Source organism: Apus apus, chromosome 6 (assembly GCF_020740795.1).
Source record: "Apus apus isolate bApuApu2 chromosome 6, bApuApu2.pri.cur, whole genome shotgun sequence".
NCBI classification, from domain to species: domain Eukaryota; kingdom Metazoa; phylum Chordata; class Aves; order Apodiformes; family Apodidae; genus Apus; species Apus apus.
In genome coordinates this window covers 1,108,614-1,134,217 of record NC_067287.1, presented here as the reverse complement: position 1 = coordinate 1,134,217, position 25,604 = coordinate 1,108,614, and the positions used below count along the sequence as shown (strand labels likewise).

General features: G+C 47.3%; 1 protein-coding gene and 1 long non-coding RNA gene across 2 annotated transcripts in view; both read left to right on the top strand.

The window, feature by feature from the left end:
* Nucleotides 1-7,910, top strand: part of KCNJ3 (potassium inwardly rectifying channel subfamily J member 3) — a 43,502-nt gene extending 35,592 nt beyond the window's left edge. The window contains exon 3 of the mRNA XM_051623541.1: nucleotides 7,001-7,910. Within this exon, the coding sequence (XP_051479501.1) occupies nucleotides 7,001-7,584 (584 nt within the window). The 3' untranslated portion in view covers nucleotides 7,585-7,910. The remainder of the gene's footprint in view (nucleotides 1-7,000) is intronic.
* A 5,305-nt stretch (nucleotides 7,911-13,215) lies between these two features.
* On the top strand, nucleotides 13,216-25,298 carry LOC127386469 (uncharacterized). The gene is made up of 6 exons (XR_007889905.1): nucleotides 13,216-13,321; nucleotides 16,436-16,535; nucleotides 16,991-17,188; nucleotides 20,274-20,499; nucleotides 22,951-23,115; nucleotides 25,169-25,298. It is a non-coding gene; the product is annotated as an uncharacterized LOC127386469 (long non-coding RNA).
* Nucleotides 25,299-25,604: the final 306 nt, after the last annotated feature.

Genomic DNA, 25,604 nt, shown 5'->3' with positions numbered 1-25,604 from the left:
TTTGTCTGCTTAGAAACCCTTCTGTCATTGTATCATACATTAAAAAATAATGTGGCAATGAGCATAAAGTCATAGCATTCCAAACTGGCTTGGCTTGGAAGGGACCTTAAAGACCATCTAGTGCCATCCCCCTGCCCTGGGCAGGGACACCTCCCACCAGCCCAGGTTGCTCCAAGCCCCATCCAATTTCTTTCCCCTCCTGTTTTCAGGGAGGGGACTTTAAGAGGAGAACACTGAGAGGAGAAACTTGCCAGCATCCTGCCCCACAGTTTGGTTCTGAGCTCCCATCTTGAGTGCCCATTTTCTGCCTCCTCCCAGAGCCCAGACATCCACTGGGGTTTCGGGGGCAGAGGCCAGGTGTTAACATCAGGATATCATGCTCTTTTGTGGCTAAATGCGATAAAACCAGCTTCTCTCCCCATGTCTACTCCACAGTCCTGAGGAACAGAGCTTGCTGTGGAGATCATGCAGCTCCTTTTTCTCCACAGCAGCAAATCCCCCCCTTAGTCTTGCAAGATGAGTGAGGTATGTTTTTATAGCAAGTCTCACATAAAGCTTTACTCTTGCCTTCACAGGCCTTAGATTGCAGCTGTAAATTAGTTTAATTCTTCATAATTGATTTAATATTGCTGGCTGATTAATTTTTAACAGCTATTTTTGCATCTTTACAGATGAACTGTGGGTTTAAGGGAGCTGCACACCCCCAAAATTGCACAGTAAAGCATGTGAAGGGAAGAGGCACAGGCAGCCCCTTGGACCTGGTCAGGTCTGGGTGTTTCAATGTGCCCTAACTTCTTAGTAAGAAGAGAATCTGACAAAACCTGAGCGTGTGTGTGCATTTCTGTCAGTAACTGCTGCTGGAGGAGTGATCTTTACTCCTATCCTGGCATGTGGGATGCCAAGATGCCCTTTGTGGTGCCACTGGGACGACGTGTGTTGAGTTGTAATGCCAAAATAATTATCAGTTTCCCCGACTGGTTGAGATTAACTTTTCCATGTCGAGAAGGACATCTCCTGGTGTCCCTGCAGCCAGCCCTTGGCCAGCCAGTCGCAGCTCAGAAACATGGAAGGATTTAAAGGGAAATACTTGGCATTACCTTGGAGAGAGAAAGGAGCTGTATAACCTTCATATGCCTAAATTGCTCTGAAGACTTTCACGGGGGGGCTGTTAAAAGCTTATTAGTGATCTATGGTGTGTCAGCTATCAGCCAGCTCCTGTGATGAACTGGAAGAGCCCCTATCAGTAACAGCAACCCTGTGATTTTTTTCCAAGGCAGTACATTATGAGTTCTGGAAATTGCCTGAGTACAGCCAGCTCCATCTGGGCACTTTAGACATTTAGAAATAATTTGAGGGTTATTATAGGGTAAAATTAGTCAAAGTGCTTATTTAAAGATTTTTATTTATTTTTGTCCTGCATCTGCCCCCTGATTAATCTGGGGACAACTGAACACTGACAGGGAGTCACAGCAGTGGGATGTGTCGTGGTTTTGCTGTTCACTGGCTGCTTCAGGGGGGACAGTGTCCCTGGGCACTCTGGGACATGTCTCAATGTCTAAAGCCAGCTCTAACCCCAGTGGTGGCTGTGGTGAAGCTCAGGCTGATGGGGCCCAGCGTGGGGATGTGGGATGGGTTGTCCATGTCCAGCTATGCCCTGGATCTTCAGCATGGTGTGGGGTGCCTGTCACAGCCCGGAGCCAGCCCTGGGGACATTGTGGCCAACGTACACAGGGCAGGACTTTGGTGATGCTGCTTTTCTGGTGGATTTGGCAGCAACAGCTGTTGCCCTCTGGGATGTCCTCACCTTCCTGGGGAGCTGGTCTTACCCTGTAGCAAATCCAGAAGGTATCAGGATCATTAACTGAAGTACCCGGATTTCAGATGCCAGGAATTCTGAGCCCAGCATCACCCCAGCAAACCTCCTCTGTGCTGTGTGTTTGTGGGAGCTCCAGTCCCTGCCAGCTGTGTCCCCGTGTTTGCACAACCCTGGGTCTCGTTGGGCTTTCCTGGGAATGGGATACTGAGACAGGACAAAGAAAAGCTTAAATACTCTGCTGCTTTGTGGAGGGTGGGATAATTGCACCCACATTTTCAGCTCGGCTAAACTCAAGAGTTCTACCTCATTAGAAATAACAACTTGTCATTAATAACTTATGATATCACAGAGATGCATTTTTCTGCAGAAAATGCTCAGGTAGAGCCAATGCTGAAAGGGGAAGGCATAATTATTAAAAAAAAAAAAAAACCAAACCCAACAAGAAAAAGCATACTTTGATATCAAACTGGGGAAGTACATCAGTTTCACCCATGCTCATCCTCCAGAGCTGCTCTGCAGGATGTTATTCAAGGAAGTTAATGGAAAATGTTCCTAAATAGGCATAGCTGGGATTTTCCTGTGCTGTGGGCCATGGCTTTGTGTGCTGGACTCTGCAATGAGATGGCAGATCACTACGGGTGGTTGTAAATGACTGAATTTAATCAGTAGCAAGATTTCTAATAATGTCAAAAGCTCCTCTAACACCGTTTCAGCCTCAGAACTTTACCCTTGCCTTCCTGTAAGCTGTTGTCACTCATAAAAGCCATTTATTATTCAAAATATTTTGTGAACAGAGTCAGCTCCTGGTTTCTGCAGAAGGAACATAATCCCTGGAGACAGTGAGAGATGATCTGGGTGGTCCCACACAGGCTGGGGTAAGGTTTGTGCAGGGCAGGGCATCCAGACAAAATCCCCTTGCAGGGGCTTCTGGATGAAAATCCCTGCCCTTGGACATAGGAGACAACGGTCTTGTTTTTGAAATCATGAGGAGGGTATTAATTGGACATTTATGCTGGAATATCTGCCTCAGTGTAGCTCTTTCTCAGGTGGGATGTTGGGATGTGTGTGCAGGCAGAGCTTTCCTGATGTGCATGGCAATCACAGCTCTGGAGAGCACTTGGGGCTGGGAGGAGCGGTAGGAGTGATGAATAAAATGCATCAAAACCTTTTGCTCTGACAAACGGATGGCTTTTTAATTACATGCACTGCATACAGCGTGTTTGCTTCCAAAGGAGAGTTTAAAATTTATGCTGCTAAATGAATATTAATCATACAGACAACTTGGTACAATGTTAACAGGCCCCATTAGCACGATGAAGGCATCGCAGGGTCTGCCGGCTGCCTACCCTGCTGAGGAGTAACTTCTGAGGGGGGAAAAGGCAAAAAAACCTGAAAAGCCTTTGTAGGAACAGAAGGAGAGGAGAAGTGACAGCCTAATCTTGGTGGCCTGGTCTGGTGGAGCCTGTGGGGCATGAGCCCATGGCCACTGCAGTGACCTGGCTGGTGGCCGTCAGCAGCCTGGCCCCAGGCTGGCCCACACCTTTTATGTTGTATTTTGTAAAGGTCCAGAAAGAAGTGACCTCTGGATGAAAATAAAAGGTCTCTATTTATCTTAGGGTGGTTTAGTGGAAAATAACCCTGAGGTGGTTATCAGGAAGGGCTGTCAGTGAGGGACTGCACCCAGGTCCTCCTGCTAGGGAAGATGTTGGTCTCTTTTCCCAGGGAACAAGTGATAGGACAGGAGGAAAATGTCTCAAATTGTGCCAGAGGAGGTTTAGGTTGGATCTTGGGAATAATTTCTTCCCCAAAGGGCTGTCAGGCCCTGGCCCAGGCTGCCCAGGGCAGGGGGGCAGTCCCCATCCCTGGAGGGGTTTCCAAGCCCCGGAGATGGTGCTGAGGGACATGGGGCAGTGGTGGCCTTGGCAGGGCTGGGGGGATGGGTGGACTTGAGCATCTTAAAGGTCTTTTCCCACCAAAATGATTCCATGATTCTACTGATCCAGAGGAGATGGTGGCAGCCAGGCTGGTGTGTGCTGGCTGCTGGAAGCAGCAGCAGAGGCACTGCAGGGCTCATAGCTGGGAGCCTGAGGCTTTGCTGAGAGAGAGAAGGGGAAGGAAGAGCTGGGAATTGCAGTGGAGCTGGAAGCAGACCTGAGAATTGATTTATTGATCCAGGGCTTATCAGAGCACATTAGCACCTGGGCTGCTTGGCGTGACAGGCCTTCTCTGTGATGAGGAGCTTATTTGTCCCTGCTCTTCATCCTGAGAGACTATTAAATAATTTCCACCCTCAGGTTTGTTAGTGAATAAGAGAAATGGATTGTAAAGAAAAACTGTATACCTGCAAGTATTTATCTCTCCGGTGAGCTTACCAGGGGTTACACTGATGGAACAAAGTGTGAAGCTGATTTTCCTGAGATGCAGTTAATGCATGTTTCAATGGGAAGCTGGGATAAAATGCCTCCCTTGGAAACCTGCTGGAAGCAGCAGGTTTGGGGAGGGCAGGATGAGAGATGGGGAGGCAGAAATAGCCCTGCAGCACAGCAGCTTGGGGTGGGGAGGCCTGACCCCACATGTGGTGGGTCCTGTGCCCTGGCATTGCCCTGGGTGGGCAGCATCAGCCATGGGATCTCTTGGGAATGGGGACAAAGACACAGATGGGGATGGGGGTGGAGATGGGGATGTGGTTGGGGACGCTGATGCAGATGTGGATGCAGATGGGATGAGGATGTACATGCAGATGTCGATGCAGCTGGGGATGCAGATGCTGATGGGTCCTATGGGCTGGTCCCCCTCCCTGAACCCTGGCAGCATTGCTGACTTGTGTTCCCCCCACAGCCCTCGTTCCCCCCAACCCCGCCCATGGCAATTTGATAGCACAGCTTTTCCAATAAAGCTTCTTTCTCCTAGCATTGCCACCCCCAAGAAGAAGCCATACAAGGGATTTCCCCCCAGCAGTGGGCTGTGGCTGGGGTGGTGTCCTCTGGAGCCCTTTGGCCATGGAAGGGGGAGATGTCTCTCCCCCCCTGGGCTTAGCCTGCAGCACAGAGAGCTCAGCAATTACCAACTTTCCTGTACAGAGAAATTTGCATTTGAAGCAATTTGTTACCTAAAGCCTAGGGCAGCAGAGTTAACCAGCCATCTGCTTCCCAGGCCCCTGGACCCCAGTCCAGGAGCAGCTCCTGCAATTTGCAGGCATCATTAGCAGAGTCCGTGGGCTAACGAGGTCTCTCCGGGGAGGTCAGGGCTGAGGAAGCAGAGGGGAAAGGTCTGGGCATCCCTAGGGAGGGCAGGGCTGGCAAACAGCTGGGGAGGAAGGGATGCAGATGGAAGAATTGCTCACTCTCATTAGCATGTTGTAATAAAAATTTCAGGTTGTTGTTTTGTTTGGGGTTTTTTCTAACCCCTTTAGGTATGTGATGGCTTCCAGTTCACTTACAGAGCTGAAACACACCGTGACAGAGGGAAAATAGATCATGAGGTATAAAATACTGTCCTGCCTGAGGCTGTGGGCAGGGGGTGGGATTGCTTGGCCTCAGGGAATGTTCCTGCAGGGCTGGAAGCTCCAGTGGGCACCACACAGTGTACAAAGCCCCCCAGGTTCATGTTTTTCTCCTGAGAGATAAAGGAGAAATCTGTGAAGCTTGTGTCTGGTGATAAGCTGGGGTGTGTTAGCAGTAGGAATCTCTATGCAAAGTGAAAATTCCATTCTATTAGTGGTAACTCAAAGTGCAAGAACATCCCTTGATCTGGCTGTGTGTGTCACCAGGCATGTCCCCATCCCCTCCTCCCCCATGATCGTTTTGCTTGTGCCTTCTGAAGTTTCCTTCCATTTTCTCCTGACTTAGAGGCACTCTTGCCAGCCAAGCAGAGGATGTGTTTGCAGAGGTGGATTTAGCTTCCTGAAAACCAAATGTCATGTTCCCAGTTTGCTATAGCAGGATAAAATGGCAGGGTATTTCTATTTACAGATTGCTACAGATACCATTTAAAAAAAAAAAAAAAAAAGAGAATAAAAAGAAGCAGCAGCATTTCTTCCAGAAGCCTCCAGCTTTCCATGGTCGTGCCTCTTAGTCATAATTCTTCTTCCCTGGTAATTTTTGGAAGCACAGATCTCAGCTTGGCAGTGCCAGCTCTGTGAGCAGATTGCTGGTGAAGCCCTTAAAGAGGAATAAATGCATGTGATGGTTCATGGCTGCTGCTCAGAGGTGGTTTGGGGTGCACTGACATGGGCTTGATTCAGGCATACGAGGTGTAAGGTGTAGGGTCTGGTTTTGGTCTCATTTGTCAGAAGGATGTGGAATGTGGAATAAGTTACGTAATTATGGATATAAGGCACTGGAACAGGTTGCCCAGAGAGGTTGTGGAAGCCCCATCCCTGGAGGTGTTCAAGGCCAGGTTGGATGAGGCTGGTGCAGCCTGGTCTGGTGGGAGGTGTCCCTGCTTATAGCACACAGCAGGAGCCTGATGATCTTTAAGGACCTTTACCATTCTATGACTCAGTGATTCTATGACAAGTTAGTAGTACTTTAAGATCCTGACAAGTCCAACTTTCCATTACAATTAGCGGCTCCTGCTAATTTAGTACTGCAGTTATCAGTTACTCCTGTGTTTCTCTTTGTCAGCAGCACCTTCAGGAGTGTCCGTAATAGTAGATGTGACTTACAGAAAGAGTTAACTTCCTTCCTTTATTGCCAGCTCCTTTCACCTTGAGGATGACAATTAAATAGCTGCTGTGTGTAAGCCATAAGCACCCAAAGCCTTCTCCTTTATATATTTAAAAGCATAAAATATGTCTCAGGGAAATGTACAAAAAAAAAAAACCCAAGATTTGTGTGCATCTACAATTGGGAAGACCTGTTCACAAGGGTGTGTAATGATAGGACAAGGGGTCATGGTTTTAAGCTAGAAAAGGGTAGATTTAGGTTGGACATGAGGAAAAAGTTCTTTAAAATGAGGGTGGTGGATCACTAGAACAGGTTGCCTAGAGAGGTGGTGGGGACCCTGTCCCTGGAGACATTCAAGGTCAGGCTTGATGGGGCTCTGAGCAACCTGATCTAGTGTGAGATGTCCCTGCTTATTGTAGGGGGTTAGACTAGATGAGCTTTAGAGCTCCCTTCCAACCCAAGACGTTCTATGATTCTGTAATTGTCCATAACTAGTGGAAGTTTTTCTGCCTTGCAGGGATGACATGCCAAGCCAGGACATCCTATACCGAGGATGAGGTGCTCTGGGGTCATCGTTTCTTCCCGGTTATCTCCTTGGAAGAAGGCTTCTTCAAAGTCGATTACTCCCAGTTCCACGCGACGTTTGAGGTCCCCACCCCACCGTACAGCGTGAAGGAGCAGGAGGAGATGCTGCTCATGTCCTCTCCCTTGATAGCCCCCGCTGTGAGCAACAGCAAAGAAAGGAACAACTCGGTGGATGGCCTGGATGGTCTTGACGAAGTGGGCACAAAGCTGCCTTCAAAACTGCAGAAAATAACTGGGAGGGAAGACTTCCCCAAAAAACTCCTCAGGATGAGTTCCACCACCTCCGAGAAGGCCTACAGCATGGGGGATTTGCCCATGAAACTCCAGCGGATCAGCTCAGTCCCCGGGAATTCGGAGGAGAAACTGGTGTCTAAGACCACCAAGATGATGTCGGATCCCATCAGCCAGTCGGTGGCCGACCTGCCGCCCAAGCTGCAGAAGCTGTCGGGCGGCGGCAGGATGGAAGGGAACCTGCCCCCCAAGCTGAGGAAAATGAACTCGGACCGCTTCACATAACCCGACGGGACGGGGCCAGCTCTCGTGCAGGGCTTGGAACTTGCCCGTGGGCAGGAGGGCAGGTCCTGCCCACCCCTGGGGTGCCCAACGCCGGGGCCAGGCAGGAGCGCGTCCCCGGCGGCGGCGGCGGCGGCGGCTGCGCTGGGAGAGCCAAGGACGGGGCCGCTGGGCGGGCGGGCGCTCGCTGCCATGTCCCCCCGACACGCATGCAATAACCGTGTGCCATTCCTTGCATCTAGTTTTATGGCATGACTCCTACTCTATTTATACTGTATATTCTGGAAAACCCGGCGCGGGGCGTTCCCTCCTCCTCCCCCCCCCCCCCCCCCCCCGTCTTTCTTAAAGAGTAAGTAGTAGGTACAGCACGCGAGTGGGTGGCTTGCAGGGTAAGTGCTGATTTGATTTGAAAAAATGTTGAATTTGGGTTGGTTTGGGGGTTTTTTTTCTGATGTGGGTCGTGATGTTCTGTTCAACAAAGTAGTTACGGTGCATGTCTTCTTCCTTCAAAGAAGGTGTGTTAGTTAATTCCCAACACCAAACCCGCTAGCCTTAAATTAACTGCTGGTTTCTGTTTTGCTTTAATGTTTTCTTGGGGTTTCTCTTCCTTCCTCTAAGTCTAACAGAAAAAAAAAACAAAACAAACACAAAAATGTATTTCACAAGGCCTTGTTTAGAGAGGAAACTTGTATTAAGAACCCGAGGCAAAACAATAAATAAATGAATAAACTTCACACTTTAGATACAATTAGTAAAAATTTTTTTTAAATCTTCACGATTTTGAAGATTTGTGCAAGGAAACCACTTTAAATAAGCAGGACGTGCCCAGTTCCTCATGCTGGCAGAACAGCTAAAGGTGAAAAAATGAATCCATGAAGCCCAGCAGGCATTCCCTGTGGATAAACTGTGCTCCCAAGGCAGAGTCCCAGTTCCCCCAGTTCCGCAGTGCCGGGTTTTGCTCCGTCTTGCTCTGCCCAGTGGGGTTGGAGCCAGTGAGGTGATGGGGCCCAGAGCTGTGGCAACTCCTGCTGCCAGCATTCGAGCTCCTTGCTGCTTTCTCTGGGGAGGAAATACTGTTTGAACATGTTCTTAACTGAGGTTGACCCTGTGGGTTTGGAAATGAGTAATACTTTGTATCAATGTTTGGTTTGATATCCTGCTGTGCTTGTGTTTGGGTTTGTTTTATCCGTCTCTGGGTGTTGTGCTGGTGCCCCCCGCGTCGTGGCTTGTGGTGCTGGAGCACCCTGCACTGCCCCAGAGCCTCCCCACAATGCTGGAGGTCAGTTGTGGTGGTGCCCGGGGACACCCGTGGGCTGTGGTTGGAGGTGAGGGGGTGATGGCTTCCCAGGGACTCCTTCCTGGAGGAGGTCTGGGGGAGATGAAGCGATGGGCAGCCCTGTCAGAGAGCTGGGTGTGAAAGTCACTGCCAACAGCAGGCATGAGGAGGGCTCTGTGGGACATCGTCTGTATGTGAACCCCTTGAGACCACAGCCTGGTGGTCCCATGCAGGCACACGGTGGGTCAGGAGGTGCACACCCAGCTGCAGTCACTCCTGACTCATGGGCTTTGGATCGTCCTGCATGTCTGCTGCCCCTTGCTGCCTCCCTGATGACAACTACTTGGATGGACTTGCAGGGAAACAGTTGTCTTTGTTATAAATGTTGGCATGGAATATGGACTTGGAAACTCAGCAGTGCTGGGCAGTTGGCTCAGGGCTTTCCCTGGAAGTTGCAGTGTATGACTTGTCAGTCGTGCGCCCGAGGACTTTATACTAACTTCCCAAGTTTCTCTCCTTGCCTGTCATGACTCGGAGTGGCACTGCATGCTTCTCACACCTTTGGCTCTACTTCAGTCCTCTCTGCCTGTTGCTGTTGGAGGGAAGGGCACACATTGCTCCTGGTGTGCTGGTCCTGTGCTCCACACATGTGGTGAGCAGGTTGCTGGTGTGGTGAGCTGAAATCTGGACTTCTTTTCGCTTGTTTGCCAACACTTCCTCAGGTTGTCTTGTAAAACAGTGCTGATTTTTGTACCACACAACTCCTCTACCAGTCCTTGACTGACAGCAAAAATAGCCATGCACAATTGCCAGGTGTCCACAGTAAAAACATCACCAGATCCAAACCAGAGAGCCAAGAACATTAACTGGTGTGGTAAACCATCAGCTGAGTGATGAGTCCTGCCAGCAGGCTGGAGAAGAGGGGTCTGGTTTGGAAAGAAGGACCTCCAGCACCTTGACCTCTCCTCAGAAACCCCTTTGGTTTATTTGGGGTGGATGGGGGACCATCACCTCCTTCCCAGGATGCTGCTGGAGCATGACCCAACCAAGCATGCTGCTGTGGTGCTGGTGCCACCAGTTTTGTGGCTCTGGTACAAAAGCACAGCTCCAAGGTTGGGTCCCCTCCATGGGACATCAGGGTTCCACCTGGGGGCTGCCCAGGTCTCCCACCGTCAGTTTGGGGTGTGGCTCATGGTCTGATTGTCTTTTCTTTGTGGAAAAGTCAGTGTGACATGTCCCCAGATGAAGAGCAGTGGTGTTTCACCACTTACGCCCTGGGGCCACCAGCGTCCTCCTTCCCAAAAGCCCCAGGGAGGGTGCCAGGCTCCCTGTGCCTTGGTGGGCCAACTGCAAAGACCTGCTTTCAGGTGTTTTTCTTTAGAAAACTTTGGGTTGAATCTGTGTAGAAGGTTGAATTAAGTAGGAGCAGTATGGGCATGTCCTACAGGTTGAAAAGAGGTGACCAGGAGAGGGGCTGTGGCCGTAACCTACACCAGCAGCCGGGGTGGCTGCAGTAGCCTGTATAAATCATCTGAAAGTATGTGAAGCAGTGGGAATCTATCCTGAATGTTATTCACTTAATGCCATGGAAAATATTAAGTTATGATTAACTGAAAAGTTTGATTACTATTATTTTTTTTAATCAAGATATGCACCTGTCCTTGCTGGACACAAGATTTATGAGTTTTGTGGCTTGTACTGCAACACGTTATGTATGTGGAGGTGACAATCCATGTGTCTGTCATGAATAAGAGTGGAAGTACAACCATGGATGGTAACTTTCTTTAGTTACTCATTTTAGGAAGTTGTTTCTGGTTAGTGTTTCGTTTTCCTTGGCGTGGCCACTTTGGCTTTTCCCCCTGAAGGAACGTTTGAGCCCAGCCCTCATGCTTGTGCTGAGAGATGTGTGTGATTGCACAGCCGGTCTGTGTTCTCTACTGCTGAATTGATGCTTGAATTACATTGTAAATTGTACATAGTCAAATTAGACTAAACTAAATGCATTTTTTTCTGGCATGCAGTCTATAACTGTATACATGTACAAGTTTGTTTGGATTATACAAACTAACACACTCTTGTATTCATTAATACTGCAAGCTCAGTTTTATCTACAGCTATATTAAACTTCCAGAGATTGTTCGGTTTAAATGTGCTTGTCTTTTGTCACTAATCACTAGGTATTTCAGCTAAGGGCTTCTGATGTCACATTTAGCGTGTGCCAAAGGTCAGTCTCTCAGTTGCTTTTGACTGAAACAAAAATGAAACCTGGGTTTCGTTGAGCCACGTTCCGAGGGGGTTTGGAGGCTGAGCCCAGCCCCAGCAGTGCCATGGCAGGCTCTGCAGGCTCCTTCCCAAAGGACAGTGAGGAGCAGAGCCCTAGGTACCTGCTGAAACCATCAGGCTCTGGAGCTCAGGCAGCCTGATATGCCCACGTCCTGCTGAATTTTTGAGCTTTGCCTTTTCACTGTGTTATTATTTATTAATCTATTGTTATTATTATCACTGTTATTATCACAGAATCGCAGGATCGTTCTGGTTGGAAAAGACCTTTGAGATTGTTATTCTCATTATTATTGTTTATTGATTTATTAAATGTGTTTCCTCTGTAGCATGGGGACTGGGAGCTCTTTCTCTCTGCACAGAGAAGTAGGAATTCTGATCATTATCTTCCCAATCCAGTCCCAGGAGTGAAAGCTCCAGAGGCTCTGGGCTCTCTCCCCAGTAGAGCAGACCATCCTCTTTGGTGTTTGACTGTAGATCAAACAAGATTTTCGGCAGAGCTGGTCCCAACACCACAGGGAAAGAATAGGGGTGGTCAGTCCCAACTGGTCCTGCTGTTGTTCCACCCATGAGTTCTGCTTCTGAGGATGTGGTCCCAGACCCACCAGGCAGTGTGCTCAGTGTGCAGCACACCTGGTTTTGCCAAGAAAGGTTAGACCAGGTAATCCTTGAGGTCACTTCCAACCAGGTATCCTGTGATTCTATGATGTGTTTTGACTCCAGGCTGGCTGAGGCTTCTCTGACTGTGTCAGAGGTCCACATCAGACATGCATGCACACTTCTGAGGGAAGAGTCTCTCTTGACCCAAGTATTGTCACCATGTGGAGTCATCCCCTGTGCCAGTAGGGCTGTTCATGATGCTCACAGACATCACCACGTGGTGGATGGAGATAAGCCCAATGTCATGAGAAAGTCTCACTATTAAACCCTGCTTACAGTGATGGCAATTGGGCAGCTGAGTGAAGCCACCAGGGCTACTGTCACTTTCCTCCTGTTGGACAAGAAGTGAGGAGAATATCTCGCGTGACAACCAGCCATGCAGTTTGTCTTGGGAAGTGCTTGCCAGCCCGTGATGGGAGGTCCAACAGCTCTTACCACAGCATGGTACCCAGGTATGGAATGTAAGACCGTATACAGGTAAGAAAATAGACAGTGTGAACATAATTGCATATTAATTCCTAAGAAAAGATATGTTCTGTGATGTCTGTGTGCCTCTAGTGCGTAAGTTATATTAGTTAAGAAAGAGCTGGTTGCTAATTCAGATGTATTTCCCATTCCCACTCTCCAAACTTTTTCATTTATGTGCCTGAAATGTTTGTAGGGTTAAAGAAGCTTTTTGGGCAGTGCCTTGGGCATCGGGTCTTTGGACTCGCCCCGCAAGGGCTGTGTGTGCTGGGGAAGCTGGTGACAGATGGACCAGTGTGTGACAGGGGGAAGGGAGGGCAAGCACATCACCCCTGCTGGAGTGACCTGAGGGGACTTTTCTCTTGGTATCCCCCAGCCTGCCCCTGGGAAGGCTCCAGGCATCAATTCCTTAATCAATTCTTGGAGCCTCCTTCGGGGGCAAAGAAAAAGAAAAGGTCCCAGTACAGGGAGAAAATCAAGTCCTCTGGGATCCTCAAGCTGGGATGATGCTCAGGATGAACATAACCATGACCATTCACCCTGCTCGGAGAAGGAGCTATACAAAATATTTGATGCTAATTGACAATATTGATACATTCTCACTGAATTAATTAAATTTTTAAAACTAATTAGCAAAGCTGCCATATGAGACGATGAAGTATTTTGTTCTTTTAATTAGGGCATGACAAATGTGTATCTTTCCTTTGGTGGGAAAAATTCTCAACATATTTCCTCAGATGTATTGCTTGGTGGCACCATGTTCCTTTAGTCACAAAATTCTCCTTGTTAATAAGAAAAAAATGGCATCTGAACATTGATGCAATGTGAAAGAAATGTACCAGAGAGTCACGGTAGGGATGTTTTTTCTGAATCTCGTGGCAGTTTAGCCCTGCTGGTGGATGCCTGGAGCAGGGTGCTTTGATCCCCTGGCTGCTGGAGCCTCTGCTCAGGGTGGCTGAGGTGGTGATGGCTCTGCCACCTCCGGGGGACACAGGGCAGAAGTGGCAGTAAAGTGACATCAAGCAGCAACAGCTCCAGGTGCCAGAAGCATCGCAAGAGGTGAGTCCAGAAAGCACAAAGTCTCATCAACAATCTGTCTGTTCCATCTTTCTACCAAACTGGTTCAACCTCAGTAATGAGATCATCAGATCCTAAGATACAAACATGCATCCAAAGGGCCCATAAATAGAGTTTCCCCTGGATGTTGATAGGAGTGCAGCCATTTCTTCTGCTTCAGCCGTTCCCTGTGGCGTAAGTGAATGAAAAGCTCGAAGTGAAGATAATTGATTTCTCTTTAAGTGACTTTTGGTGGGATGTGGGAGGGCTGGGCAGGCTGGGTGGGAGGAGCAGTGGTTAAACACACCAAGGCAGCGACTCGGGAGCTTCACATTCACGTGGGTTTCCTCCTGAAAAGCCAAGAGCAGCAGAGCTCAGCTCACTCTCCCTAAAGCTCAAGAGAGGAATCATTAGTTTTTTCAAAGCTGGGCTGCAGCTGGATGCTCCACAAACTGGGGGTTCACACCCAGCAGGGCTGGAGGTGCTCAGCTTCACTGAGCTACAGCTTGTAGTCATGTACAGAGAGACATTCCTGTCTCCAGCTGGAGAAATGGAAGACAAAATACTGGCTTATTTTCTAAGACTTCTGGAAATTCTGAGCAGTGCCATTTCAGAAGGGTGAACCATTCAAGCTCACTTGCTCTCCCTCCCACCAGCTCTTACATGTTTAATATCTACAGTGAATATAAGCACATTTAATGTCTTCACTGACTACATTTTACAGGGATGATACTATGCAGAGCAATGTGGGAAAACAACAAGGGCTCTGCTGGGTTTGTGGAAGGAATATTGCTTCATAGGAGACACAAAATACAATTTAAAATGTATGCCAGGCATTACTGATAAACTTTCAGAAAACACAATGGTCCCTTCCCAATGCATAATTTAGAATTTAATATTAAAAAAGCAAGAAACAAGGGGTTCTTTGACAAGACCTATTCTTAATTTTTAGATGATATTCCTGAAGTGTCTGTTATAAAATCAGGGTGTCATCTATCAGCTCCACTGCGGGTCCTGCAGGGTGCAAATATTTTATAAGCATTTACAATTCTGTGCACACACAAAATTTGACTAGACCACGAGGTCTACAGATACCTAAATACTGTTGTATAATTTATGTATTTTATATTATATTTTCCTTGTGCATACACACTTGGTTTGCTCAGCCCTCAGGAAGTCTACGCTAAGGAAATGGCACAGTCTGTAAGAAATGTCAGATACTGCTCTGGTGCATCAGCACCCAAGTGAATGGAGCAGAAAGACAATAGTGGAAGAATGGTTCTAAGTCCCTGGAGGTTTGGGTGTTGTGAAGACAACTTATTGTCCTCTTTCATCCAAACATCACAGTCTTGGCATTGAGTGGGTAAAAAAGCAACACTATTTAAATGAGTCTGTAAATTATTTTGTAGTCAAGTGGATACACTTGACATTTTTCTTAAAAGGGAAGAGAAGGAGAAAGGGAAAGGCAGGGAAGGGAAGGAAAAATCCTGGATAAATGGCAAAGGGGGTGGCTGGGCTCTCTATTTAATTCCAAACTTTTTCTACAATGAAAGAAAAAAGCTATTGGTACAGGGTCCGGGGGAGGGAAGAAGGTAAGTCTGTCACCTGGGTAGGACATGCAGCTAGAGATGTTGTATAAATAGGCAAATATTAAAGTAATTATTGCGGGGGTAAAATGTTCAGTTAGGCTGGTTAGGTCAACTGCTGCAACTGCTGTAGGAGGCAGGTTGCTACTGCTTCCATAAATACCTAGGCTTGGTATTAAAATTAAAGGGATTTAGGAGCTGAAAACTGGAATTACATTTCTAGCTCTCTGCTTCAGTGCCTTTCGAGTAGTTTGGAGCACAGAGCCTGCTTCTGAAGAGTCAAGGAAGAGAAGTAATGGAGATAGGATATTTTTAATGAGAGCTGAACTTCCTGTCCAATCTTTAGGATCTAGTATATTAAATATAATTGGGAAAAGTCACTGTCCTTGAGGCAGGAGAGGGAGACAGCCAGCAAATCCTCTGCCCTGTGGGAATCTGCCCACCCAGCCACTTGGAGAGACTGAGACTAACACCTGGGAGCTCCCCATTCCAGCTGCCAGGCTTCCACAGTGAGGCAGGCATAGAACAAGCACAGTACAAGCAGTCATTCCCAAATCCCATTAGCCCACAGCAGTGTAATGGGGGCTGTGGTGACAGGGGGTTTTGTAGCTGTGCAAGCCCCTGATGCTCCTGCAGAGCATCCCTCCTTTTGTTTCACTTACCCTCTGCACAATCTTCCTCTAAAGCAGAGGAAAAGGTTTTGTAACTTGTGCATAGAAAAGCATCTACAGGATCATCACGGTGATTTTTCCTTGTCCCTGGTGTCACCAGTGGATGATCAGTGCAAATGAAATACAGGCCAGGCTGACACGTGGCTGGTCTGTCAGGGCATACATCCTGCATCACCCATGTGTAGGTGTCAGGATGAGAGAGAGAGAGAGAGAGAGAGAGAGAGAGATGTGTGTTTGTGTGTACATATGTGTGTGTATATATATATATTATATATATATATATGTATAAAATGCCACTTTTTTCCAGTTTTGTTCCCCTCCAGGCACTCAGCACAGAGTGCAAAGGGCTGCTCAGTAAGGCAGCCTGCTCCCTGCTCCGTCTTGTAAACGGGTTTTGCAGAAATGGACCATTTGTGGATTGTCTGTTTCTATGGTGATAGATGGGAATAAACATGTTGTGGTCCCGGCTGCCTTCAGCTGCCTGTTCTCTGCAAGGTCTCCCTTATCAACATGAAAAATACAGGATCAAATTCCCCGTAGATCATCAGCTGAGATCACAAGCTTTAGCAAGTGAAAAATCACTGGCAAAACTGCATATAAAGTTATAGGCTGTACCAGCACAGTTAATAATAGTCACCGTCCTGAAGCCAGGGAGGGAGAAGGAAAAAAAATAATAAGAGATGTTTTTCACTGCTGGTTTTGTGGAGCCAGAAATATCCTGTTGTCAGGGACAGATAAGAAACAGGAAAATCCGTAGATGCCTGATAGTAATAGAGAAGGAGGCTGATAAAGACATGAGTTTTCAAAGCTGTAACATCATTTTTGGTGTATTTTCTAAAATACTCCCCTTTCATCCTTAGTTCTGGGATCTGCTGCTTCCAAATGGAGCCCCCACACCAACGTGCCAAGGCCAGCACTCCCCGTGGGAGTCGGGATCCACTGGAGAGCTGTCTGCATCAGGTGTGGAGTCAGTGGGTTTCCAGATGGAAACACTGTCAAATCCTTACTCACCTGCAAGCACCTCTGGGAATTGAAGCTGTTCACAGCATTGTCCAAAATCCTGGAGTGCAAGTTTTGCTGGAGTAAAACCCAAATGATTCTCCTCCTGTTCTCTGATGATTCACATCACGGGCGGCAGCCGAGATCATCGTGTCTCTGCCAAATCTTTAATATTTAAATGCATATTTAGATGCCTCTGTCCTGATACCAGCAATCTCTCCAATCTCTCCAATTTTCCTTTGGGGAAAGACAGAACTGAAATATTTATATGTGCTCCCTTTCCAAATGGGTAGCTTACTTCTCGCCTCACTTGTAGAAATAAGAAATAGATAATAGAAAAGTGACTCAGATCATTACTCAGTCCCCAAAGTGCTGAAGTCGTGGAGTGACTGGGAAACTCTGCTTTTATCACACAGGAGAGTTCGGGATTTTGGTGAGAAAATGTCTGTGCTTAAGGACAAAGATGAACTCGATCAAAAATGAAGCAGGAAGCAAAGCCAGTGTCCTGGGGGAACATCCCTGCTTCTCCAGGTCACACCTGCTGAAGATCCACACACAGCAGACGTGAGGCACCGGGCTCATGGGACGTGGAACATCCAGCCAGTCTTTAAAAGGTAACATTTAATGGTTTAAGTTTTCCAGTGAAGCACTTTGCTTGGGAAAGTGTTGATGCTAATATTGATTGTTAATGAGTAACAAGAGGCTGTAACAAGAAATGTCCTGTATCCTCATATATAAAAATGTTATCATATATGGAAGCAGATTACAGACACACATGCATATAGGTGCACACACCTACATAATGCAGCTTGGGGATGGAAAACTGTTTATTCTGACCAAAAACCTTCTTTGTTCCCATCTGTTTTTATGGCCTATTTGTGTCTTGCCTGTGCCTTCATGTTTTGGTGGATCAGCTCAAGTAACCCCTATCTGCTGAGTGTTGCTCACTGGGAGCTTTTCCAAGCTTTACATCTCTAAGGTTCCTCATTTTTCAGTCCTACATAGATATTGTTCACTAATATTTCACTAAGTTCTTTTAAGTTAACATTATTATGTATAACTTCACTATTCAGGGCAGGAATGTAGAACACACCTGGTAGAAGTGATCAATATGTAATAAACACTAATGAGCCTTTATTATATTTCCTAAAAGCCTTTCCCAGTTTTTCTTATTTTTGGCCCACAGGGGAAAGCAGTAGCAAGTATTTCACCTTTGAGGAACCATTACATGTACTTGCCTTTTTTTTTCCCCTCCCATCCATACAAACTTCTGCTGATTGCATTGTGCTCAGCCAGGCCAGTTTGAAATGGTGTTGCTCGTTGTACAAGAGCTTTTCCCTGGTGTTTGGTGTGGAACTGTGTCTTTATGTAGGTGGCTGTGATTAGAGCTGATGTTAATTAGAAGGAATGCTAATATACCAGATGGATTTTTTTTTAAAAGGCAGAGTAGAGGAGTACGTGTGCTTATGGAAAAGCAGGAGGAGGATTTGTTAGCTGTGTGTGTAGGACCCACGCGCTCCAGCATTTCAGAGACTGCCAGAATGCACTTTATTAATAGTCCAGGATTTTAGCGCCCATCCCGTGTTTGGGGCTGGGAATGTGTCCTCTGGCACCCTGCCCTCTCCAGCTCCACGCTGCAGTGGGAAGCACAGAAGTAAGGCATGAGCCTTGGGCTGGTGCAGAGCGGGAGGGAGCAAAGAGAAACCCCAACACCAGCCCCCGCAGCCGCTCTCACCGATGGATTTCAGGCTGGTTCTGAGCTGCAGATCCAGCTGTACTGCAGCTCCTGCTTGCTGCACGTCCCCAGCCAGAGCCACATGCCCCCAGCACCAACCCAGCCACCCCCAGGACCCCCTTGGCTTTGGGGATGTCATCCAGCCATGGACCCCCAGCAGCCTCCTGGGCTTGGGTGGCTGCCGAGCAAGGTGTGGGAAAGGATGGAGCCTGCCTGCCCTGGGTGCCATGGTAACAGCTCCTCAGTTTATCCCCCCTGGTTCCCATGTTGCATTTGGAAATTAATTGTTCAGCATAGAGCAGGAACAAAAAGGAGATTACATGTCCTTCCTGTTCCACAGGTATCCAGGACAAAGAAGCTTCCTGGGGTTTCCAGGGGAGACCAGGGTTTAGGGAAGGGTTTGGCTGTAGCGTAGTCATTCCTTGAAGCAGCGCTTGTTGGGGGCGGGGAACTCCGAGCATGCTCAGCATCCCCCTTTCCCTGGGAATGCAGAGATCCATGTAACAACACACAGTTACACCCAAGCATCTCCAAATCCAGGTTCTTTGGGGGCTGGGTGTCCAGGTCCCAGGGGTGCCTACAGCCACCCAGCAGGAGCAGTGTGGCTGCAAGCGGGCGCTCGGGCTCCCACCTCCCATCTCACGGGGGACTTTCCTCTTTCCCATCCCTGTCATTAGAAGCCCTCCCTGTCACTGCCAAGCCTGCCAGTCAGCTTTGCTGACTTGTCTTTAGTCTTTCATTTTTCCATTCCTTAACACATCCTTGAAAACGGCAGCTCAGCTTCTTCAACAATGTTTTCAGGGGTGGCAACATGGAAGGTGCTTGGATATTTCTGGGTATGTGCATAGATAGAGAGCAAAACCCCATCAGTACTGTTACTTTAAATATATATATATATATATATATATTCCATACCTCTACAATTATACTTAAGGAAAAAACAAAACCTTTCAGGTAGATTTGTGCATTAGAGCTGACCTTGGAGAAGCAGCAAGAGGAATCTTTTAGAGAAGAGTAACCCCCGGCCTTGCCAAGCTGGTGGGGGTGACCTGGTGCCCGGGGTGATGCCCCACAAGGCAGCAGCCCCTGGTATTGCTCCCTTTCCAGTACCCTTCCCACCCGTTAGAGTAAGAAGTTAGCAGAGGAATGAATAGCCCCTCTGAGCCTGCGTTCACACTGACAGCCCAAGAGCAGTCCTACACACAGTGCAGGGATTTTCCCTGCCTATGGGGTAAAGGGAAAAAATAACCATCAATTATCTTCCCAGGTTCAGAATATTCATTCTGACTGTTACACTTTGCTATAAAAAAACAAGGATGGAAATAGAAACACTGAAAGACAGTAAAGCTCACAACATCTTTCTGTTATCTTTTTCAACCCAGATTCACACACTATTATTAAAAACATTCCTGGCTGAGTAACACCAGGTGCAAACAGCCAGGGAATTACCCTGCTCCCACAAAACACCCCAGTGGTTGGGTGGTACAGCACAGCCCACCCCACACCCCACATAAGCAGCAGATATTGCCAGCACCTAGGGCTGCTGTTACACAAGATGCTTGGAAAGCTGTCAAGGGTAAGAGCAGACTAATCATGACCATTCAAGCATCAGGCCTGATGGTCTGGATTTAAAGAAACGGAAGCTCTTCCAAAAGCATTCAAGTATGAAAAGTAATTTTTTAATGTAATTGGAACTTTTCAGGATAATTATGTTCACATGGGCCCATCATCTTTGGTTTTCCTCAGCACCCTGGTACCTTGGGTTCTATTTGTTGTCTGCAGAGACTCGTTTCAAATTCCGTATGAATTTCTAAAAGCATTTCATCACATACATGTTCTACCAGCAGTTCATGTGTGTGAGCCAAATTTTTTAAGAATCCTTTTTGGCATTTAAATAAGAATTTCACATATGACACAAAAGTGCCCTTTTGTTGTCGTTTCTTTGTTTTGTTTTTTTTCAAAAGGAGCTGCTTAAAAAGAGGAACAATCTGGAACAAGGTGGTTGCTGACGAGTTCCTCAGCAAGAGCCCAAGTGTGAAAGCAGGTCTGTGCAGGAGGGAGAGGAAGGACCAGCATCAGCCCTGCCCTGCGACTCCGTGTGGGTGCCCAAGACCCCATAACTCACAGCTGCTCCTGAGACTATCCAGCCACAGAGAGGGACCCATGGGGGGGTCCCCCAACAGAATCCAGGTACCTTCCAGCCCCAAGTACCTTCCAGCCCCAAGTACCTTCCCCTAGGGCAGCACATCACATCCTGGGCAGGGAGGGGGAACAACAGAGGAAAAGAGAGAATTTAAAATCACACAGACTGGTTTGGGTGTGAAGGGACCTTAATGATCATCCAGTCCCAACCCCCTGCATGGGCAGGGACACCTCCCACCAGCCCAGGCTGCTCCAAGCCCCATCCAACCTGCCCTTCAACACTGCCAGGGATGGGGCAGCCACAGCTTCCCTGGGCAACCTGGGCCAGGGTCTCACCCTCATTGTGAAGAATTCCTTCCTAATGTCTGATTCTGTGTCATTGATTTCAGCTCTGGCTGTGAAACTAATTAGCAAGGTCCTGAATATCAACAGCTGCTTGGGAAAGGAGCAGTGCTAGTAAATAGCACCAGCATTTTAATATACATAATTACATGTTACTAGCATTGTAGTAATAATATATATATATACAATATATTCAGTTTACTACTATATAGTATCATCAACTGTATTTTTTATAAATACAAACCCATATATATGTGTGTGTGTGCACAGGAGAAGGGCTGTCCTGAGGCCAGGACCTCAGAGCCCAGCCCTGCTGGGGGCAGCCAGCCCACCCCTCAGCCTGGGCTGCTGGAGCCCACCCAGCCCTCCCCTCCAAAGCCTGCTCAGCCTTTGCCTTCCTGCAGTATAGCTTCCTGGGTTTATTAGAGCAGAAATAATGAAAACCTAAAACCTGATTAAGTTTAATAAGTTTTTTTTTTTTCTTTCATGAGAGCTCATGGACACATTAACAGCCAAATTATAGATTAATTCTGTTCATTGAGCTGCAAATGTTCTAGCAGAAATAAAATCCCCCCTTCACAATGAAGGGAGAATTCTTCTTCCAACAGGTAACTTAGTAATAATAATAATAAAATTAATTTAGCTGAATAGTCTGGAACTGTAGCCTTTGAGGGGCTCAGCTGGACTGAAGGGGCCCAAGTGCTTCTGGTGCAGGATGGGTGGGTGGTGGGCAAGCTGGGCCTGATCTCCAATCTAACCTTCTGGGCAACTTGAGGCCATTTCCTCTTGTCCATCCCTTGTTCCTGGGGAGCAGAGCCCGACCCCCCTGGCTCCAACCTCCTCTCAGGCAGCTGCAGAGCCAGCAGGTCTCCCCTCCCCTCCTTGTCTCCAGGCTGGACACCCCCAGCTCCCTCAGCTGCTCCTGCTCAGGCTGGTGCTCCAGCCCCTTCCCCAGCTCCCTTGCCCTTCCCTGGACACGCTCCAGCCCCTCCGTGTCCTTCTTGTCCTGAGGGGCCCAGACCTGACCCCAGGATTCAAGCATAGGGGGACAATCCCTGCCCTGGTCCTGCTGTCCATGCTAGTGCTGACACAAGCCAGGATGCCTTATAGCAAGTAAACTAGAAATATATATATATACACACACACATATGTAAAATCTAGCAGTGAGGAACATATTTCTATCTTTTATTCAACTATTTCATAATTCTATTTTGTGCAGGTTTCCTTTATCCCCTGTGAACATCCCCATATCCCACAGTCCCCAGGTGTCCATCCAGGTTGATCAGCTCCTGCTGGAGACAGTTAATTTGAAAACCCTCAGATTATCAACCACTAGTAAGTGCAGGATGTCAGAGTTAAACAGGCTCTGTAACACAGCCATTATTTTCCATTTTCTTACCAGGCCTGTTCACCCTCAGCCCCTGCAGAAGGAGGGAGCAGCACAGGGGCTGAGCTGGGGGAGGCTGAGGAGCAGCCCAGCTTCCTGAAGCACTGGCAGCATCTCTTGCCCCATTAAAAACCAACATGGCAGTTGGGGAAAAAATGAGACACAGGGGCCTGCCACTGCTATATTTAGATTCTCCTGCTGCTGTTTCCGTTGTGCCAGATTGAATTTATTTCTACTAAATATCCATTAAATGGATCTGTTTGGACAGATGCGGCATTGCAGGCTTTTAAATTAACTTTTATTGCATTTGTTCCACATGTAAAGGTGGTGTAGAAGGCAGCCATGCTACCCAGCATCTGCAAGCACCAGGGCACCTACAAACACAGGAACAAAGACCAGCTTTTCTTTAAAAATTTCATTCCCAGATCATCACAAGAGCCCTCCCAGCACCACATCAGCTCCAGGGTCAGGTTTTCTTTCTTTTCTTTCATTTTTCTCTCTAGCAGTATTGTTGCCCTGACCCTCAAACATCCTAAACTGCATTTAGGGATTAAAAAAAAATAAATTATATATATAATCTACTTCCTTGGAGTGCCTGGTGAGCAGTCCAGGCACTGGATTTACAGGTTGTTCCTGCCAGGTTGCTCGTCACAGCTGCTGAAAACCTCCAGCACAGGCCATGCCACTGGATAACAGAAAGACTTGCTAATATTTTTAAAAACACATCCTGCTTTCTTAGCTTGTTGCAATGCAACCTTCACCCAGCACAGGTGACTCCTGTTCTTGCCAAGGAACCTCATTATTTGGAAAGTGAGGAAAAGCTGGAGCCTGTTGTTTTGGAGAGGAAATCTGAAGTCCTCACTGGGACAAATACTCACATCAGCTTGAAGACACTTGTGTGAGGGAAGGCCACAGGCTGGCTCTGACATCTGCAGGTAAGGATCTTGGCTATATCCATTTTGAAAGATGTTATTTACAGACACTAAAAGGGACATGGCATAGCCTGAAACCATTGCACAGCATCTAACCAGATCCAAGAGTTTAAGATGAAAGTGAGCGACTGGCCCCCTGCGTTACCTCACATTGAATCCCAGGAACAGGGACCATTGCTGGTGTAGTGCCACGTTCAGGGTCAGGAGCTGCTTGAGCCTGATGGAGGCAAAGCAAACAGCAAAGGATTCAGCTGAGGAACTGAAGGAGAGAAGGGAGAAAGGGAAGGTTGCGTGGTTGCATCAGAGATGGGTCATGGCCAACACCTCTTGCAGTTGAAGACTGAAGAGAGAAAGAAACAGCACCCCAAACACTACCTGGAGGGGGACATCAGGTCTCAAACAGCACCAGAGGGGGACATCAGGTCTTGGGGCAGAACAGGCATGGGATCCACCGCCGAGCCCAGCACAGCCACATGTCACAGGGAAAGGTGAGCACAATCCCCCAGGAGAAGCAAATTCAAAGGAGTTTTATTGCTAAAAGTTGGACTATTACCTAGAAAGTTCACAACTTAAGGTTTTGTCATAGATGCTTTATGAGCTGGAGTTTCCTGCCTGTGGGCTCTTTCAGCCTCTCATTTGGGAAGCCAAGTCGGCCTGGTGGGAAATCTGTCACTGCTGGTGCCCTGGCTCACATCTGCAATAAATATTTAAAGTGTGATATACATTCTGGACTCCTTATTACCAGCTGAAAAGATCTCTGTTGTGAATTTTATTTCCCTTCATTTACAGGGCACATTAATATATATTAACCCCTATTTTTTTATCTAGAGGATACAATGAATCCACATTTTCAGAGAGTCTATATATTTTGGTAGAAATAATAATTACTAAACCAGCCTATTAGAAGACTTGTTAAACTTTATTTTTTTTCCTTTACCTATTTCCTTTCCTCCAAGGAGCCATGGGGAGTAAAGCTGACATTAACCACTCATCTTTTTCCTCCTCTAAGTAATGGATCATTGAAGAACTCAGCTCCATGAGATCCATTGCTTCAAAGGATGATCTTAAATCTCCTGGTTTATTGGTCATTTGCATCTACTCTGCCTGCTCTGGTTGCACAAATTATTTCTAATTGGAAGAACTTTATGAAGCTATTATGTTGTAATGTCTGGAATATTAGAAGGTGCTAACGTATATGAGGTCAAAGCCTATTTACTTGTCACTTCAAGCTCTATTAGAAACATACAAACACAATTTGTTTCCTTCAGGGAAGGCAATGTTAGCTTGCAAATGCCAGAGCCTGCAAGTACCAAACAGAACCTGAGTGCTTCTTTTTCAAATGCATATTTGAAAATTTATTTTAGAAAGGAAAGCTCTGACTTCCCTGAGAGAACTTTGTTCATATCTGAAATTGCCATTAAATTCTAGATAAGAGGTGGGGGTAACGAGGTAAGCCCTGCTCTGGGTGTGCCTGTGTCCTGTGGGCATCTGAGTAGTGTGAAATTAAATTATGCTTTTTCCCCAAGGTGAGTCTGTTTTGCTCGTGACCATAAAAGGTGAGTGAGTGACCCCTCCTTGCCCTGTGTCTCCACCCAGGAGCTTCCAGTTGCTCTTTGTCCTCCCCATCCCATTGTGTGTGTGTGGGGGGAGCTGAGGGAACAGCCCCAGGGCTGGTTCTTTGCTGTCAGTGAAGCCAAACACCAGGCAGGACTTTAGTCCAAAGATTGTGACTTTTGGAAGTCACTTTGAAAAACTCAGTCTCTTAATTTCGTAGCAAAACTGAAGGCAGTTTAACAAACCTCATCATGTTAAGCTTGAATGATATTATCACCACCCTCACCCCTGGAGAAATGTTATAGGGCCTCTGGAGAAAACCCCAGCACATGTACAAGGTGCACCAAGCCCAGCACAAGAAGGTGAGGAATGAGGCATCCTCCAGAGAACAACAGACATCTAAAGAGGTGTTCATATTTTTAGTGTCAGCCAGGAAAACGATTGGGCAATAAGGAATCAGTTTAATATGGAAATGCCTTTTTTTTTTTTTTCCCCCCTACAGGAAAACCCCCAACATTCAGTACCATGTAGAAAAATAACTGAGAGTTTCCTGACAGCCAGTATGGTGAATGCTGCCTTCACCTGGTTACCAGTTTCTGGTGAGCCACCAGCTAACAACATAGGAGCCAACTCTGGAGATCTCCACAAATACCAGGCAGGGTAGGAGAGGACATCTGGGCAATGTTCAACATCCATGTCTGAGGTGGGTACCTCCCAGACTAAGGGTGTCCAAACTGGATGTGAGAGGACACCCTGAGGGTCCTGGGGAATGGGTATCATCAGGCCAGTGCAATCCTACCACATATGGTGATGAGCTAGTGCACTGGTGGCACCATCACCTATGAATTAATTCTCCTGTCACGCGAATGTTCAGCCCTGTGGGAAGGAAGAGGCTTTTCCACTGAGGACTTGTTTTGGACCTTCTGAGCCAGAGCTGT